We start from the raw sequence: 17,360 nt of genomic DNA, 5'->3' as shown, positions 1-17,360 counted from the left end.
AATGGTTGAGGAAAATTAGTACTAGTTTAAAAGCTTTACTTTGCTATTGCTTAAGCTCTTACTTATAAACATAAATACATTTAAGTAGAAGTCACATATTTTCAGCATTTTATTTGCATTTAGCATCCTTTACCATCCTAAGATACTGACTGTCTACTTTAACATTTTATGATACACATTGTGTTCCAGAATTGGTTTAGAATTCATAATTACAGGGGGTACCTATGTTTAATAAGGTCTCTCATAAAATCTAAAGTTGTTCAGATACTATAAACAAGCTTTGCATATCCCTTTAGCATTCAGTATGGTTGTGTGAATTACTAAAAATTGCACAGAGAGCTGCTAAAGAGAAAATTCTGCAGATGTTGGTGAGTTGCAGCTTATGTATCTGTTGTACAGATATGCTTTGAAGTAGAGTGGGGAAGTTCACATGTACAGGTTCAGAAGGCAGAGACTCCTAAATAAATCTGTGTATTTTTCAAATATAGAGCAGATAGTGAGAAATTGTAATATTACAATTGATAAATCTTAAGTATTAGATGAAAATATTCATGTTTCAGGACGGAAATTATTATGGGCATATTTTAAAACATTAACAAAATTCAGTTGTTTACTTGGTGCAAGATCAAGACCTCCTGACATGCAGGAAAAAAAAAATCCTGCCATTAGATAATTACAGAGTGATCTGCCTGCTTTGGCATTCCTTGGACTTCTCCCAAAAATGTCTGTTGCTGAGCACAATCAGGAAAAAAAAAAAAATTATACTGGGTAGGATGGACAGATAATATGGACGTTCCTAGGTTTTTATATATGCAATTATGAACTGAAATGTGTAAGTAATTGCTACTCTTTACCAAAAATTAAAGAAGACGTGAGGTAAATTTTTTGGGTATGTGATTTAATTCTTGTAATTAATGACTATTTATTATGTTCTTTCTCCCTTTTTTTGTTTTGTTTTTTAGGTTAGTATGGAATCCTTGAAAGAGCTGGATCAAAGACTGTTTGAAATGTACATTGAATTCAAGGCAGATCCGATCGTTGGGTCATTAGAACCTGGCATTTATGCAGGATATTTTGATTGGAAAGATTGTCTTGTTCCAGCAGGTAAATATCTGCTTATTAAACTCTGAAATTATTTTAACAGTGATTGATAGGAGCTAAAATATACTGTACAATTAAAAACTTTTTTCTCATCTGTGTTTTTAACTTTTGACAAGTTCTTATTATAAGTTCTTTCTCACAGACTTTACTTAATTCCTAAATCATTTTTCAAATACCCCCAAATGATTAAAGCAGCTTTTATCATTGATAATCTCTTTAATACTTGTTTTTTGTGATTATTTTGCTTCATTGCTTATATATAATAGAAAGAATTATGAAAGACATCTTTGCTATTTTCTTAGGAAATTCATTGAGATTCTCTGGGATTTTTTTTCCAAAGAATCTGGCTACTTTTGTAATAGATGTAATTACAGTTCTGAAAAGGTAAAATTATGAGAAAATACATACTATAACAGTAGTTCAGCAAAGAATGATAAACCATTGAAAAAGGGCAGGTATAAGGTATTTGGAATGACTGAGATGTTAGTCATTATTTAGGTGCTTTAAGAGCCTCTGTTTTAAGGAAGCATAATAAAAAAAAAGAGACTCATTTATAAGTAGTGAATACTGTGCACATCTTAACATTTAGGTTCTCTGAACATCTAATTTGTCATATCTAAAACTAATGCTTCTAAATCACTTATCACATGAATGCCTGGTTAATACCAAGTAGAAATTAGTTGCAGTAACATAGTACACAGTATTTTGAAGGTGATCTTGTATTAATTTTCAGTAAATCAATGATTGACATGACAATTTGTACTTTCTTGGTTTGATTGCTTCGTAGAGTTGTATACATCAAGCTTAGTAGAAATTTTGTGGTACTTCTAAAATTTGATAGGGAGGTACAAGAAGCACGCTTGTAATCTGTGAATCAAAGGCTGCAGTGCTCGCTCGCTGGGCCTGAAAAACACAAAGATTTTAGGGCTTATTACTTTAGAGAACAGTGTCTCTTCTATCTTTTGTTACTTCGTTTGTGCTCAGAATATATGCTCTGATACAGTTTATAGCGGAAATAACTTAGATTTTAATCTTGCACATTCAAATTTAAATCTGAATAATACATAACTTCTCATCATGTTTGAAGTATGTTTTTGTTTGGCATGTTTGCGTTCCCACCAGCTAACAAAGACAAAGAGAAAGAAGTTGTGTCAGCTTTTTATGTGCTTATTTCTTGATCCTAGTGCATTGGGATCTACTTACTAGACTCACATTGCCTGTAGGATTATTCTATAGTATTTTTTCATTTAAAGGGAATATTGAATTTCTGTTAGAGCTGTGCTTTAGTCCAATTTATTGTTGGTTTTATGTATTTTCTCTGCAACTTTTTGGCAAAAATCAAAGTGAAGATGGTGAATATTAGAGACTCCTCTTCAGGGTTACATATCATAGTGTTGGCCAAGAGGTGCCAATCCGAAGTAGTAAAAAAGTCGTTTGGGTTGGTTGGGAGTTTTTTTTGTTAATCCCCAAGCTAGACATGTTAAGAAGGAACATGTGGTCACCTCTTCCATGCTTCTCCACCTTGATGAACTATCTGTCTGATGGATAAATTCTGTCAAATGTACCCTCTTGACTACTGGTATAAAAGAGTAACTTTGAGTACCTTCAGTTTGTCTGCTTATAGCAATGGTTAGTTGACCCTGAAAATATTTGATGGTCTGAAGATAAAACTAGTAAGTGGCTGGGAAAGCCTGCCTCTTGGAGGAGGTAGATGAACTTCATTATTGAAAAAGGCTGGGGGGGAGAGGGGGGGGGACGGGACAAAACACCTCTTCATGGGGCATATGATAATCTGACTTTTTCCAGTATTCAATTAAAAAAAAAAAAATCACCCCGCAAGCATATAATTGATTTTTTCTAATAAACTAGTATTTACAAACAACAATAAATTGTACAAGATTATAGTTGAGAAAATATACCCTTGTGTAATCCCAAAGATGCAGTTAGTACTGCAGTAGACATACTATCTTTTTATTTTCCTCGTCGGAAACAAACAAAGCTCTATTTTGTGGTTCATCTCCACGTCCAGCATGAAAAATATCTACTTTATTAAACTAAAATAGCATACAGATGACTGACTGGGAGTGGGTCACTGAGTCAAACACAGTTCACACAAGGATTTGTTAAAGATCGACACATTGATTTGTTGAGGGGAAAAAAGTAATTTGTATAGTAGAAAATATTATCTGTTCTTCAGTAATCTTTATGACTGGAAAATCTAAAGATTTGATTTGAGTCATTTGTCTGGTTTAGATCTTGACTTTTGTAGCCTTAATTTTAAAAAGAAAAAAAGTTAATGGACTTGGCAAGGCAAAACATTGAGGCCTCAGTTGTGGTACTATCAGTGATGTGTAGTGTTGCATAACGACAGTTACTTTGATGTTCTTTAGTGGATACGGCTAGGCCTGATCGCCAAGACATAATAGTCTGGCCTGAAGTAATTTTACATGGTGTTTCTGCATTAGCTTTCAAATAGTACTAGTGATAGTAAAAAGGCAAATTTTGGAAAGAAGAGTTCTTTTTTTTGAAAGGAGAGAAGAGAGCAAAGACATCAATTTGCCCATATTTAAAAGATAAGGTAAAAGGCAAATAAATTCCCTGATGCAGTCTGAAACTTTCAAGCATTCCATCTGGCAATTGAAAATTTGACTGGTGTGGGGGCATGTTGATGTCGCAGATATAGCTTTTGCAAAGGACATTTTGGAAAAATGTGAGTATGAAAATACTCGGGAATTGGTTAGGAATAACACTAAGAATTTTCTCATGATGAACTTCCCGTGTTGCTAGTCCTGCCCAGAGCTTCAAGGCTGCAACTGGTTTTGAACAATCGTACCAGTCAAGCACTAGCGAGTCCTCCTTTCTCGATGCTCCCCCTGCTGTTACCAAGCAGAATGCAGAAGCTGAAAGCCTGAGTAAAATAGAACACCTGATCTGGACCCTCAGGGAGGTAATGCTTTTGGGTAGGTGGAATTGTTCATGGGGAGGATACCAATGCTAGTAGAAAATAAGGTAACTGCAAGGGAGGGAGCAGAGTGGAACAAAAAGCTTGTGATGAAGACTGGTATCAAGCTAGGAGGGAAAGTGGAACAAAGGGGGAAACCAGGACTGGATGAGAAAGGTAGAAACATAAATTAGGGTAGAATTTAGAAATAGAATTAACACAGAAATGGATTGAAGGGACTTACACAAACAAGAGACAGACTTGAAGTGCAAATAAAAGGACAGAGAGGTCTGATACTCACTAGACCAGTGAGCTTATCAGAAGCTGCAGTGTCATTGAAGAAATCCACTCAATTGTGCACTTTTGTCCTGTAGGGATGACAACCTATTAATGTCACTGATCACTTTCTTTGTATAGCTGGCAGAAGTTATGTATATATTACTATACACTTATAGTACAGTACAGGCAATGCTACATGCTATATTTAGGCAGCACCACTGAGAAACACAATGGCCTAAATGTTTTGCCTTGCTGATGCCATCAACGTTGTTTCTTTTTTAGAATCAAGGCTACAAAAATCAAGGTCTACAACATCAGCCAAATGACTCAAATCCCTATAAATCTACCATACAGAAGTTACATATATCTATTGCTAATTCTGTGATTGAGCCATATAGACCAATGCAGTAGGAGAATTTTCTGGTTTCCATTCTAGGTTTTTTTGTTTGCTTTCTTTTCTGTGTCAGTAAAAATTATGTACAGAAAAAAAACACACAAAGACAATCGAGTATAATGCAATGTTTAAATAATAACATTTTTTCCCACGTGGGTAGACTTGACTCGCTTCATGAAATGGAGGCTGTTTTGGAGATAAAACTGGGTTTTTTATTAAGTGGACCTGTTAGAAGCAAAAATCTATCCTCAGCTGTTAACAGAGTTTGAGAAGGGAGTGAAGCATCATCTGGGAGGGGAAGAAAAGTGGAGGCAGGATTCTGTCCCTGCTTCCACAGGGTTTTCTATGTCAAGTTAATAACTCACGCATTTTAGTCTTTATCTTTAAAATGCCTTCTTTGACTCCTGTCAATTTGAACATTCATGCTTAATTTGACTACCTAAAGTCTTGTAATGTATAGAATATTCAGAAAAATCTTATCCAAAAACCTTGATAATCTGTTTACCATTGGCAACTTTGCAGTCATCTGTCTGTAAGTACTGGGGACAGTACTTCCTTGTATCATATAATTCACGGGGAAATAGAAGAGAAAATAGAAGAATGAGGAGAACTGTAATAAATGAACAGTTCTGAAGAAGAAATTAGAATTAAATTAAGAAGCTTGCCTTTTGAGCAAGCTTTGAAAAATACATAATATTAAAGTTTTGTACCACGTTTCTGTCAGTGGGGAAAAAGCATATGCCTTGTTTACATAGGTAATTGTCCTGCAATTATCAGATATTTACTTATACATATGGTTTTTGTTAAAATTTTAAATATAAGGAGGGGCAAATTGTTTGCATGGGGCAATTTTTAATTTAGTCTGTGTACTAAAACTTTTATTGTTTAGTTTTTCAACATACATGCTCTTTTCAATATGAAAGTTCTGAATGTCAGAAAGAACTTGTACACAGTGTAATTATACATTTGCCCCTTTATTTTGATCTAAGGTGTGACTGCTGGTGTTAGAAGGCAGTATTATTAACTTAATTACATTTATTGTTAATAAATAGCTTTCATTTAAATTTTCATTTTAATTTCAATGTTGACTTCTGAGTCTTTACAACAAAAACTAATTTTAACATGCAGAAACAATGCAATCTAGTTTAGTTCTTTTTTCTTGTTTGAAACATTGTTCTAATTTAATCTACGGTATTAACAGAATTAAAAGAGATGAAAGAAATAATGGGAAACATAATGTTAATCAGTTGCCGAATATGTTTTTAGGTTATTTTTTTGTATATACTGGTCAATCTGCTAGTTCAGCATACAAGGTTTGTTCGTTTGTGTTCATTCTTCTTTTTCAGTAGTAGGTTGTGTTTTGTTGGGTTTTTTAAAATAGAATTTAAACACATATATTTTGTCTTAGTCACCGAACAAAATTAGGCTCTGTGATCTCTTCTGGATTCTAAGCCTATAGTCTTTTGGAGGGTGAATAAGGTGGTTGTGTTACTCTGAATTTGGATAGAAAAAGATTTCTTTGTACTGAAATTTGTGTAGTACAAGCAAAAATAGTTGTATGTGGGCATTCAGTCTTTTAGATTATTAATTTGAGCTTTTGCATGCAAATGTGAGATTATTTTTAATAATGTGGCAGGTTTCATTATATTTTGTTTACATATACAACTACTATATAAATTTGAGACTATGGTAAGTGTGGATTTGTTTACCACACAAAAAGGGGGGTGTTCATTTATTTTTCTGAGGAATTCAGATATGGTGATGTCTCTTCATAAATTATTTTTGAAATGCTGGCTGCTGTGCAGTCTAGCCAACGTTCACTGAAAGTTTACAGTGTACAGAGTTGCAGACACTAGTCTAACAATCTTTTTGAAATATATGCCTTCTGTGTTTCACTAGTGGTGTCAGATATGGGGTGGGTTGGGTTTTTTTGTAGCATTTAAAATTTCACATTGCATTGAAAGTTTCAGGCGATTTCGCACTTTCAGCTGAAAGTTGATTGTTTGTGTTTTTTAGATACTCATTCTGTACTTGGCATAAATTGAATATAGTAGAGTTAAATCTGAACTTCTCATTTGGCATGTTAAGGGAGCGTTGTTTGAAACGTTTCAAATATATCAAATGCCACTGTTACAGTGAAAGATTAAGTGCGTCAGATCTGCTAAATCAGATTTGATATACTTGTCATGTCTCTTATCTGTTATTTGTCTAACTTAAAAATATAATGAAAAAATTCTAATGGCAATAGCCTGATGAAAAGGTACTCAACAGTTAAAAATGAAATATCAAAAGGCATATTTAATTTGTAGTTACACAGCGACATACTTGTCAACCCTAACTTTTCTTCTTTTGTTTAATTTGGGGCACCAGCACCCTGCTTACATGAAAGATGACAAGTGCATTTACATCTTAAAAACATTTGGATATAGTAGAAAATTTTTTTTTTAAGAAATAGGCAATTACTTTTTTGACTGAAATGTGCAAAATAGCTTGGTTTGAAATCTCTGTAACCCTTTAGATTTCTTCTAACACTTCAAATGGATGGCTTCAGAGTTATCTTACTAGATGTAGATGAGTTTGAACTCCAACAGATCTCAAACTATTGATGTCCTGTGTTTAGGAATTGTCTGCCTTTTTATGCTTTAATAAGGCCAAATTCTGCTATTTAGATGCAGGGATATAACGTGCCAGTTAGTCTTTGTATGTGAACAGGAAGAAACAGTGATGCTTTTGCAGTTCTATTGCATATAAGAAATAAATGCCATAATATTAAGAAGAAAAAAAAAGTGTTCTGCATTGGCAAATAAAGTTGCTAAAGGACTTGTCAGTTGTGCTGCTTTTGTTTCAAAATGCCAGGTTTTTTCAACTGTTTGTGACACAGTCACAGATATATTCTACTAGCTAGTTATTTTCATCTAGCTACTGGAGTAGAAGTAGAGGGTACAGGCTGAAGCCTTACATGTCTTACAGCCTGTGCATTCTTGCATTGTTGTATGCCATTGTATTTCATTTTCTTGCAGTGTTTCTCAGGTTGCAGTTTAGAGTGCACAGGGGGTTCAGCGTTGGTGAGAGTGCCAACATTAGCTACTGAAAACAGGACTCACCTTTAACTGCTAGGAACTGCAGCAACAAAGTGAGCTTTTTTTTTTTGCTTTTTGCTTTTTTTTTCCTCTCCCCACCTCCCCCTGCCCCGAGCAGGTAAGTGTAAAGTATAGCTGGGTCTCTTTTCTACATCCTGGTAGCACTGAGCTGCAGCAAGCTCAGCTGGGACATGTAAAGAAAAAAAAAAAAAAAAAAGAGAAGACCACATAAACACAATGCTGCACAAAAGGGAATCAGCACTTGAAGAAACAGCTGTGTATCTGTGCTGGTGTGTTGTGCTTTTGTGGAGAAACTTTTTGGACCAGAGTGTTCTTATACACAGTACTCTTTAAGTACTCCAGTTAAAAAACACTATTTTTCATTCAAACTAGCTGCATTTGCAAGATACATTAGTAAATGATATTTTGTCATTATAGTAGGGAAATATTAACTATGTTCTGTATCAAAAAAACCCCAAATTTTTATTAGGAGGAGTTGACTTCAACGTCCTTAAATGACCTGTTCAACCAGCAAGTGTAACAATCCATGTGTTGCATGACTGCAGTTCTTGCATTTGGTTTACTGCTCTTCGCAGAGTAGAATCATGTACTAAAATTTTGAAGTCAGGGTTATCATATTGTAGCCTGTCAATTAATTTTGTAAAAAAAAAAATTAATTTGCTGCTTGAAATATAAGCACAAATTTCACTGCATGTTTCAAAATACCTTCATTTGTGTAACTTCATTTTAACCTCAGATTTTTCTTCAATTTCACTTTCAGGCATTCAGGTTTCATTACATTTCTCACTTCTGACAACAGTGAGATTTCTTTAACATATTACATTGGTGTCTGAATAAATATTAAGGATCATTCTAGCTGGTGAAATGGAATGGACATGATACCCTCTCTGTCCTTGGAAACAGTTACAAAAGATGAGAACAGGAGAAGGAACTGTTTCTCCAGTTTCCTGTAGTATCTGTTGACAGGTTATCTTTAATTTCTGACTATTATGGAAATCCCAGTAGAAACTGTCCTGGAGAGACATTGCATTTTGCAGTCCCTATATGCCACATATTGAGCTGCACTTGCATGTAGACTTTATTAGGTATCTTCCTGTGCTTCCACACACTTCCTGTATGTAGGATTTTCTGTTGCTAATTTTGAATCGAGGTTCTTGTTGGCTGGTCTCAGCAGACTCTAGACTTCAGATGTGCAAGCATGCAGTTGTAGTTCATCTGCAACTTAACTATTTTATTTCTTATTCTTCCTTTTGCTTTGCACGTGTCTGCCTTCACTCACACTTTCTGCTTTATAGTGTTTTCTGCTATTAAGCTTACCAGAAGTTGTGTGCTAGACTGTCATCCATTTCTCTCCTAGGTTCTCTTTGGCTTTACCTGTCAAACCCCCTCCTGCGGGCATGTCCATGTATGCTTTGCTAATAAGCTCCAAAAACATTTTGTCTTCAGTATTTTTCATTAAAAGTTGGAATACCTGCATTCTTCTCAAACCTGCAAAATTTAGTCAGCAAATTTGTAAATTACCTATTTAAAGCAGGGTGTATTTTAAAAATGGAAATAATATGATAGGGGAGAAAAAATATTTATGTGAAAATTCTGAAGACCTAAGACAGGCTTCATCTGTATTGCTTCAGGGGTGGGAAAAGCATGAGCACAAAAGCCTTGTATCTCTAAAAAGAAGTCTTGCTGTGATTCCTGGTCTTATTGTAGCTTGAGAATTGTCTGTTCACGTACCCTTTCTAACTGATGGTATTAGAAGTCACTCTAACACCTAAATGAGATGATAGTTATTGCAACTCCAGAGGATTTACTTATCAGCAACTCAGAAGTCTCTTTTGTTGTCTGTCCAGTTGTAGGAAGTTGTACCATACTTGTCTCCAGTTTGGCATTTCAAAGGCCAGTTCGATCTTTACCTGGGAAACTTATCAGTTCAGCATTTTCTAGTTCATGCAGTGTTAGTTTGCAGTCCATCTCTGGGTGGACATCTGTTAATGTCAACAACCTTTTTTTTGTTACAAGGGAGCCTAAATATTTTTTTTAGAGCCTCAAGCATGCTCTTTGAGAAACAGTTAACCTCTTTTAATATTATTTAGTATTTTTGTGACGTGTCTTTGATAATAGCATCTGATCTCTGCATTGCTCAAAGCAGATTAATTGGGGATTGGAATCAATGATAGTGCATAGAAGAGAAAGGGCAAGCATCGCTTTTCCCTCTTCTGGCACCCCTTATTACATGCATGAATGAGGGGACATCCACACAAGTTTTGTACTGCCCCAACCCTTCAATAAAATGTAAGTAGTAATAAATCATGTCATCAGCAGACCAATACTCAGTGGTCTAACTTGTTGGCATAGTGAATGCTTTCATGTTTACTTTGCATGTGATAGGCACAAATGTCATCTTAATGTTTACTGTTTGGTTTACTGATTACTTTGGGTGCCCCTGTGTTACTGGAATGAGACAGGAAACAATTTTGGAGGACTGACAGGTTGGGTTTGCAGGTTGGGTAAGTGAATAGGAATAGATGGATGGAAGGGTGGGAGAGGAAGAACTCAGTGATGCTTCAGATAGGTTTGGGAGCCAGAACTGAAGACCAGGGAGGTGAGGGAGGTATGATTAAGGTCATAGTATAAAAATCAAAAATTTTATAACTCCAAGTCAATAGTCACTATTGCTATTATTTGGTTTTATTTGATTACTTGTTTGATTACAAGCCAAAAAAAACCCTAAAACCTTGTTTGTGAATGATGTGTTTGAGTGGGCTCAGTGTTAGATTGCTCCTTTATTACCCTTAGAAATTAGATTTTTATTATCTTGGTAATGCTCAGGGTAGTTTCTGCGGCAATCTTTAACAAACCAAGGTGTAATGAAACAAGTGGAGTCGGGAAAGAAAGTCACACGAAAAGTAAAATTACCTGTAGTCCCAAACTGTGGTATCGGGTCTGTCCCACACTCCCTAGTTAGGTTTTTTAGCTTGTGCTTAGTCTCTTCCTAAAAAGATTTGTTTCCACAGGTGTGCTCACTGTAGATGCTTCGTTATTTCTCACTGACTATCTAGTTGGGTAGTGTTTGCTGCTAAAATATCTTGGGACTGCTCTCTTGTACCCAGATCTGTTTTGAAGTCCCTTTGGCAGTCTCTAGCCAGATTCCAAAGGCATTGCTGCTTGCACTGCAGTTGCATGGCAGTCAATTAGTGTGTGGGTCTTGGCCTTCTGTATTGACGGAACTAATTTTTTACTATACAGCATTTGTCTGCTGAGAGATTAAATGCATTTGCAGGATTATCTTTTTTTATTATTTTGTATTTAAATGTATTTGCTCTCTTGGAACAGTTGTGTTTTTCATACTGTATTGGCTAATGCATACAATTACGTTTCCTGTTTTGAGGTTGTCAGTGCTGCAAACAAGATCCTGTGGAAATCAAGGCATCCATTTTAAAAGTTGGGTTCAAGGCAAACCACTACTGTGTAGAAACTGTGGAACTGTAAACAGGGGAAGAGTTTCTTAGATCATACTGAGGTCATAGTCACAGTTTCAGAAGACACTGTGCATGGGAGCACTGTGAGGTCAAGAAGCATTTAGAGATCGTGATTAATATTTGGGAAACTTTAGTGTGTTGTTACCTACTCGTAGGTGACTGTGGCTGTCATGTAAGGCTAATGGTTAACCTGTAGGAGAGGTTTGTCTGCTGCTGTTTGTAGCTAAGTCATAGTCCTCTAGCTCAAATTATGAAGGATGAGAGCTTTGTGTGTGATATTTAAATGGGAAGTCCCAAGTTAAAACTTTGCTCTTGGTCTAAGTAAACTCAGCTGTGTCAAAATTGCCAGACTTGTCTGTGCAGGGAGCTGCTTATGTGGTTCCTATAATTCACACCGTTGTGCTAAGAGAATTGTTTTGTCTTGTTGACCTTTAGCATGTCGGTACTAGTTAGAAACAATCCGTAACGGTGTGTGTTCTTCCCTGATAAAGGTGTTTAGTGTCTTGTGAGGATTCTTCAAGAGCTACACAACATATAGTGTTACAGTACCCCCTGTACCACCTGTGTAGATGCAAAGAACCATCTTAAAATACCTGGGGTTTGCCCCAGACAACTCGGCAGGGGAGGTCCAAAAGCCTTGATGCCCTTACTAAATAAACCCATTGGTCAGTTCACATTCTTGGTTATGGTTTGAAATATTACATAAGGGGTTTATGGTCAAGCATAAAACAATACTGAATTCAAGATGAAAGAGGAGTGATAAAAATGATTATTTTCTAATCCCTGAATGTGTGCGGTAGTTAAAGATGCTGTAGTTATTGACATTTTAAAAACACTGATGAAAATACAATCTCCAAGATGTACCTTGCCACTGGACAGCAAGACTAGCAGAGTCGGAAAATAGCTGTCTGCTCGGTGCTTCAGTAACACTTTCTGCCCTGGGGTGCGTATGTGTTTTTAAGTTGAAAACTGTAGTGTAACAAACAGTCCTAGCTTTCTATACAAAATTTCTATACAAAATTCAGCCTGGAGCGTCTCTTCTCTGTAGCCAAGTTATCGAGCCCTTGAACTCTTACTTTTTAAGTGGGAAAATATGATAGACTTCTAACAGTACAGCAGATCCATTGTAATAAAAAGCATTTCATTAGCTTAAAATTTCTTTACATGACAAATAGCAATTTAAATTTAATGAAACACTTAAACTTTATTGATGTGTGGATGAAATTATAGTGTTGGACTTGTTAAGCGGTTGAAGTAATTCAAAATTATTAAAAGCTTTTACTTTGAACTGTGAAAAATCTTAAGCTTTCCAGTTATTGTGGGTCACTCCTGAGTCCAGATAGCTTCCAAATGTTAATTTTGGTCTTGAACAATTTTTAAGGATCTATTGTTCAGGTCATGCAAAGACATTCTTCATTTCAAATTCATGCCCTTTTCAAAATGCTGTAGGGATTCAGTGAGTCTTGGAAGTGAAAAACTATGAAATAGTAACACTGGAAGCCAGTGCAAGTTCTTACCTTCACTGTAATAAATAGGATAAATATGCGGTCTCGCTGAATACTGTATATGCCTTCCAACAATTTTAATCTCATTTTCTCCTAGCAGAGTAAAGGACGGTAGGGGTTTGCGGGTTTTTTTTTTTTGGTTGGTTGTTGGGGTTTTTTGGTTGTTTTGTTTTGTCATGTGGTTTTGTTTTTTGGGTTTTTGTTTTTTTGTTTGTTTTTTTTTTTTTACGGCAGTAACATCTTGAAAAGCTGCTGTGGTCTGGTTCCAACTCACTGCTTATTTAAACAGACAGATAAATAAAATTCTACATGAAATCAGTTTATGGCATTTTTTGCCATAAATTTAAGGTATACTTTTGTGAGTAATTATTACTGATTTGCTGATCTACATGCATTTGACTGCAGTACATGGTGCGGTTTTAAATATGTATATTGGTAGAAGTAAGGACTGGCTGAAAGTCAAAATGGTGGTGACTACTTCAAGGTCATCGCAAGTTACCAAGTCTGTAGGGAAAAAAAAAAAAGGCAAACTAGATTTTACCATAGAACTCAAATTTAAGAATTTGGTAAAATGAGCAGAGCACTACCTCCTACTACATCTTCCAAAGAATCCACTGCATCTGTAACCAAGGTCCCTTTCTTCAGTCAGATCTTTCCATGACTCAATACTTCCACCGTGCCTACAAAATACTGCTACCTATTAGTGTTTGCTTGTAAGCTAATACTCTGGCTTTGATTTGGTTGCCAATTTGCCAAATTCAGTTACTAAGGAGAAATAAAAATTCTGTGTATCCACGAACAGTAAATAAAGCAATTTGGAAGAAAGTATGTAAAAATATTAACAGCCAGTCCTGTGGTTTCTTTCAGTGTGGTAACTGACTGCTTGCATTTTTTGAGTTAAAAACATTCACAGACCTTTGCAGAATCAGGTTCCAAAAGTATTGGGTTTTTTATATTATAACTGTGATGCCTGCTTGTTACCATTGTACTTCTGATATAATTCAATAGAAGTAGCAACTTAAAAAAAAAATCATTAATTGCACTAACAAAACTATACCGTAAAAGACAGGAAAATTGTGTGTCTTATTGCTGCTAGTAAGTTTTTTGCTCAAAGCACCACTTTGAAAGTTCCTTACTTAAAATAACCCTCTCTTTTAAGAAGTTCATACTCTACTTCCTTTTGCCATGTTTGCATTTTCCTTTTACTTACCAAGGTATATCTGTCTTAAGTCACTGTAATAAATGTGGGACATGTTTCACTGGTGACTAAGTTGTTTTTCTGTAGTTTGAAGGTTAGACAGATGCAGGACACGACTGGACACTAGTGTCTATATTGTCTCAACTACATTCTTTGTGAAATCGGTCTCTTTTGGATCGCTTGGCTTCAGTTTTCTCGTTTCTTGTAATAATAATATTTGAGTGACAACCAAAGTAAATTCATAAACATAGTATATCTCTAAGCCCATTCTTCATTTATGAAATTGCTGTCATTTTGCATATGACAGGCTATTATTACAGTACCAGTGACTTCAGGAATTATGAGAAGAACACACAGTTTCCCAAGTGAGTCTGTGTTTTGAAAGGTTTTAATAATTTTAGGTTTTATAAAATCATGAAAGGACACCTTCAGGGTGCCTTAAAAATGATGTGTTTGAAAGAAATAAATTCATATTCTTGCAGACTATGCTTGGTTTGTGTTAATGAAAGGAAATACTGCTTGAGATTTTTGGATTCAACTGTTCTCAGTTTTGATAGAGATGTTGATTTTTAGTATACCTTACAATTAAAGAAGTGACTTGCTTTTCCCACTGAATTGGTCATTCTGTATCTTTATGGTGCATATAGCTACCTTCTTTTATCTCTCAAATACATCTTTTTAAATTGACGCTTGTTGCCATTATGTAAATCATCTTGTATTAGGATATCTGGGGGCAGTGTGAAGGGGTTAGTCTGTGTTGCTGACTTCGGCCCGCACGGACACAACTGGCTGTGTGACTGAGCACTAACCTGCACATCCGTAAGGGGAGAGATGTGTCTGGGATTGGCAAGGACCACCAAATATGCTGAGTTATCACACGCTTTTGGAAGCCTATGTCAAAATTGTGAAGTGAAGAGGTACAATTGGTTTCTTTTTTCCTAAGTGGCTCACTTGTGAAGAATTTGGACAATGCTTTAGGTAAATGACAAACAGGGTACAGTACTGGAGATTATATAAGCACTAGGCTTCAGAAGAACGTAGGTACTAGTTTTATAAGATTATGACACTCTAGTATGTCTACCAACCACCAGCTGCTTTGTTCCACCGTTTCTCTATTTTTCTGGAAAAAAAACAAACAAACAACAACAAAAAAACCCAAACAAACCAAACAAAAAAACTAAAGAGAGCTTTTTAAGCAGCAGAGCAGTTTCTTGGTCAGTGTGCTCTAGTTTTATTTCATGAGAAAACTGTTGATGCAGATGGCTTTTTTGAAAATATGTCCAATACATATCAAATATATATATAAGCAGTCCATGCCCTCTTATGTGCAATATTGTGTCTTGCCTCAGTGTTTCTCTTGCTTACAGACATTGGATACTCAAGAACGTTCTGCAGCCAGAAAACAGCCATTAGGTTCCTGCTCTGCCATATTTCCTGGATATACACATAAGGATCTCAATCCTGCCTTACAAACTGCTAAAATTGGTTGGAACCTTGTCATACCAGGGATGTGTGCCCTGCTTATTTTTCAACACCTTATATAATGGTTATTAAAACTCTCTGCTTTACCAAAAGAAAATCCTTCAGAATTAAAATTGTTCTTATAGTGGAAATCTAGTGATAATAGAACTTATATACATAATGCTATGACTATATATGCTGAAAATTATAGGGGAGCGGAGATGGAACTTTTTAAATTTTCCTTGGGGAGAATGAAGCAGTATTTGCTTAGGAAGCCATCCTACAGCATCTAATGGATTGCTGATAGAAAAAGTTCAGGTAATACTGAGGCATCCTTAGATGTATTCATTTCATGTCAAGAAGGAGGGTTTGTTATATCTAAGAATCTCACACATAAATTTCATTCTTCAGAACCTGTTTTTCCCACTCAGGAAGAACAATGGTTTTGTTTTGGATAGTATATATTATGTTGTAGTTGGGTGAAATGTCTTTTCTCGTAGTGCAGGTTTTTTTCATCTACCTCAAACCAGCTACTTTAAATATTTGATAGGTGTGATTATTTGATACTGTTGGGTTTCCCCTTAGGTCAAACATATATAGCCTGTTAAATTCAACCAAAAAAAAAAAGACTGAACAGCCCCAACACTATTAATGCTGAAGTAGAAACGGTAAGATTTTTTTTTTAAGTGCTGCTAAATCTGTAGGGCAGCACAGTGTTGGCTGTGAAGGGTTTGTATTCTTATTCTGTCTCAAGGTTGCATTTATAAGTTACAGCCACATGTTGATGGGGCAACTGTGCATGTAGAGCACCATTTAATGGCTAGAACAGTGCCAGACAATGTTGTTAATACTTACAACAACAAAAAGACAAGTTTCTATGGGTCTTATATCTCAAGTACTGGGCTCAGCTACGAGTCATTGATGCATTTGTTTACAAGTGGCAGTTTGGGTGAGCTGATGCTGGTGTATGCTTAGATAAGAGGTATGGATGGCTATAAGCTCCGAAGTAGGTATTTTTTTTACATTAGTGCATGGGCTTTTTGTTTGGTTTAGAGGGGTTTGATTTTTTTTTTTGCCATTTACATTTCTTGTTACCAGATTAACGGGTTGAAGTTTGGCTTATTCTGCAATAATTCAAGTAATTTGAGAGAGTAATTATGGTTCTATTCTTAGACTTGCAGCATCCTTTGCTCATGACCTTTAGATCTGGGTTTGTAAAAGGCCATTTACTCTTTATTACTGTGTTTGATGGAAGAAACGTAAGTAAATCCACCTCTTCACAAAACTCTCCTGAGAAAATGCATACCAAATTGGCCTTCAGCTACCTGCACATCTTTTAAGTATTAGATGCTGGCAAACATCTCTTCTTCCCAAGTGAAGCGCTATTGGGCTTCACATTTCATGTTGTAGTCTTTGGCCTTTACAGGTCTTGCTCCTTATCTTCTTAATGAGAAAGCAGACTATATTGTGTCCCAAGAAGCAGTGGATTTTAATGTATGTGGTAAGGATCAAAAAGCAGCAAGTATTTCGATTGCAGACTTCATCATGTATCCCTCAGATCCTTCTGGCAGTTTGGATGGAGTAGCAGAAAGTTCAGAACAGCCTTAGCAGCTTCTTTTTTAAAGACATCTTAGTTTGGACTACGCACAAGGGCACAGAAGCAGTATTATTCTCTTGGCGTTCTCCTCTTGTAGACTGAAGTTCATGCATAGGCGAAGGTATTAATCATAGTATTGGCAGTCTTTAGAGCTCTTGCTACTCCAAGCCAGCGGAAACACAGAAACTTTCAGGTTCTTTGAACATGGTGACATAATTTCTATTGCTTGAATTAAAATAGTTCAAAAACTACAAGTAATGTAAGTCTTGAAAGCCTTCAAGTTTAACGTTTTTGGAAAGCAGTTTTG

General features: G+C 35.8%; 1 protein-coding gene across 1 annotated transcript in view; it reads left to right on the top strand.

Moving 5' to 3' along the window:
- Positions 1 to 17,360, top strand: part of EXOC2 (exocyst complex component 2) — a 135,240-nt gene that overhangs the window by 97,923 nt on the left and 19,957 nt on the right. Inside the window, exon 23 of the mRNA XM_010573290.1 lies at positions 963 to 1,104. Coding sequence (XP_010571592.1) covers positions 963 to 1,104 — 142 coding nt within the window. The remainder of the gene's footprint in view (positions 1 to 962; positions 1,105 to 17,360) is intronic.

Source organism: Haliaeetus leucocephalus, unplaced genomic scaffold, assembly GCF_000737465.1.
Source record: "Haliaeetus leucocephalus isolate CR32 unplaced genomic scaffold, Haliaeetus_leucocephalus-4.0 Scaffold373, whole genome shotgun sequence".
NCBI classification, from domain to species: Eukaryota; Metazoa; Chordata; class Aves; order Accipitriformes; family Accipitridae; genus Haliaeetus; species Haliaeetus leucocephalus.
Note: the sequence above shows the minus strand (reverse complement) of the source record. Positions and strands in the feature narration are given on the sequence as shown.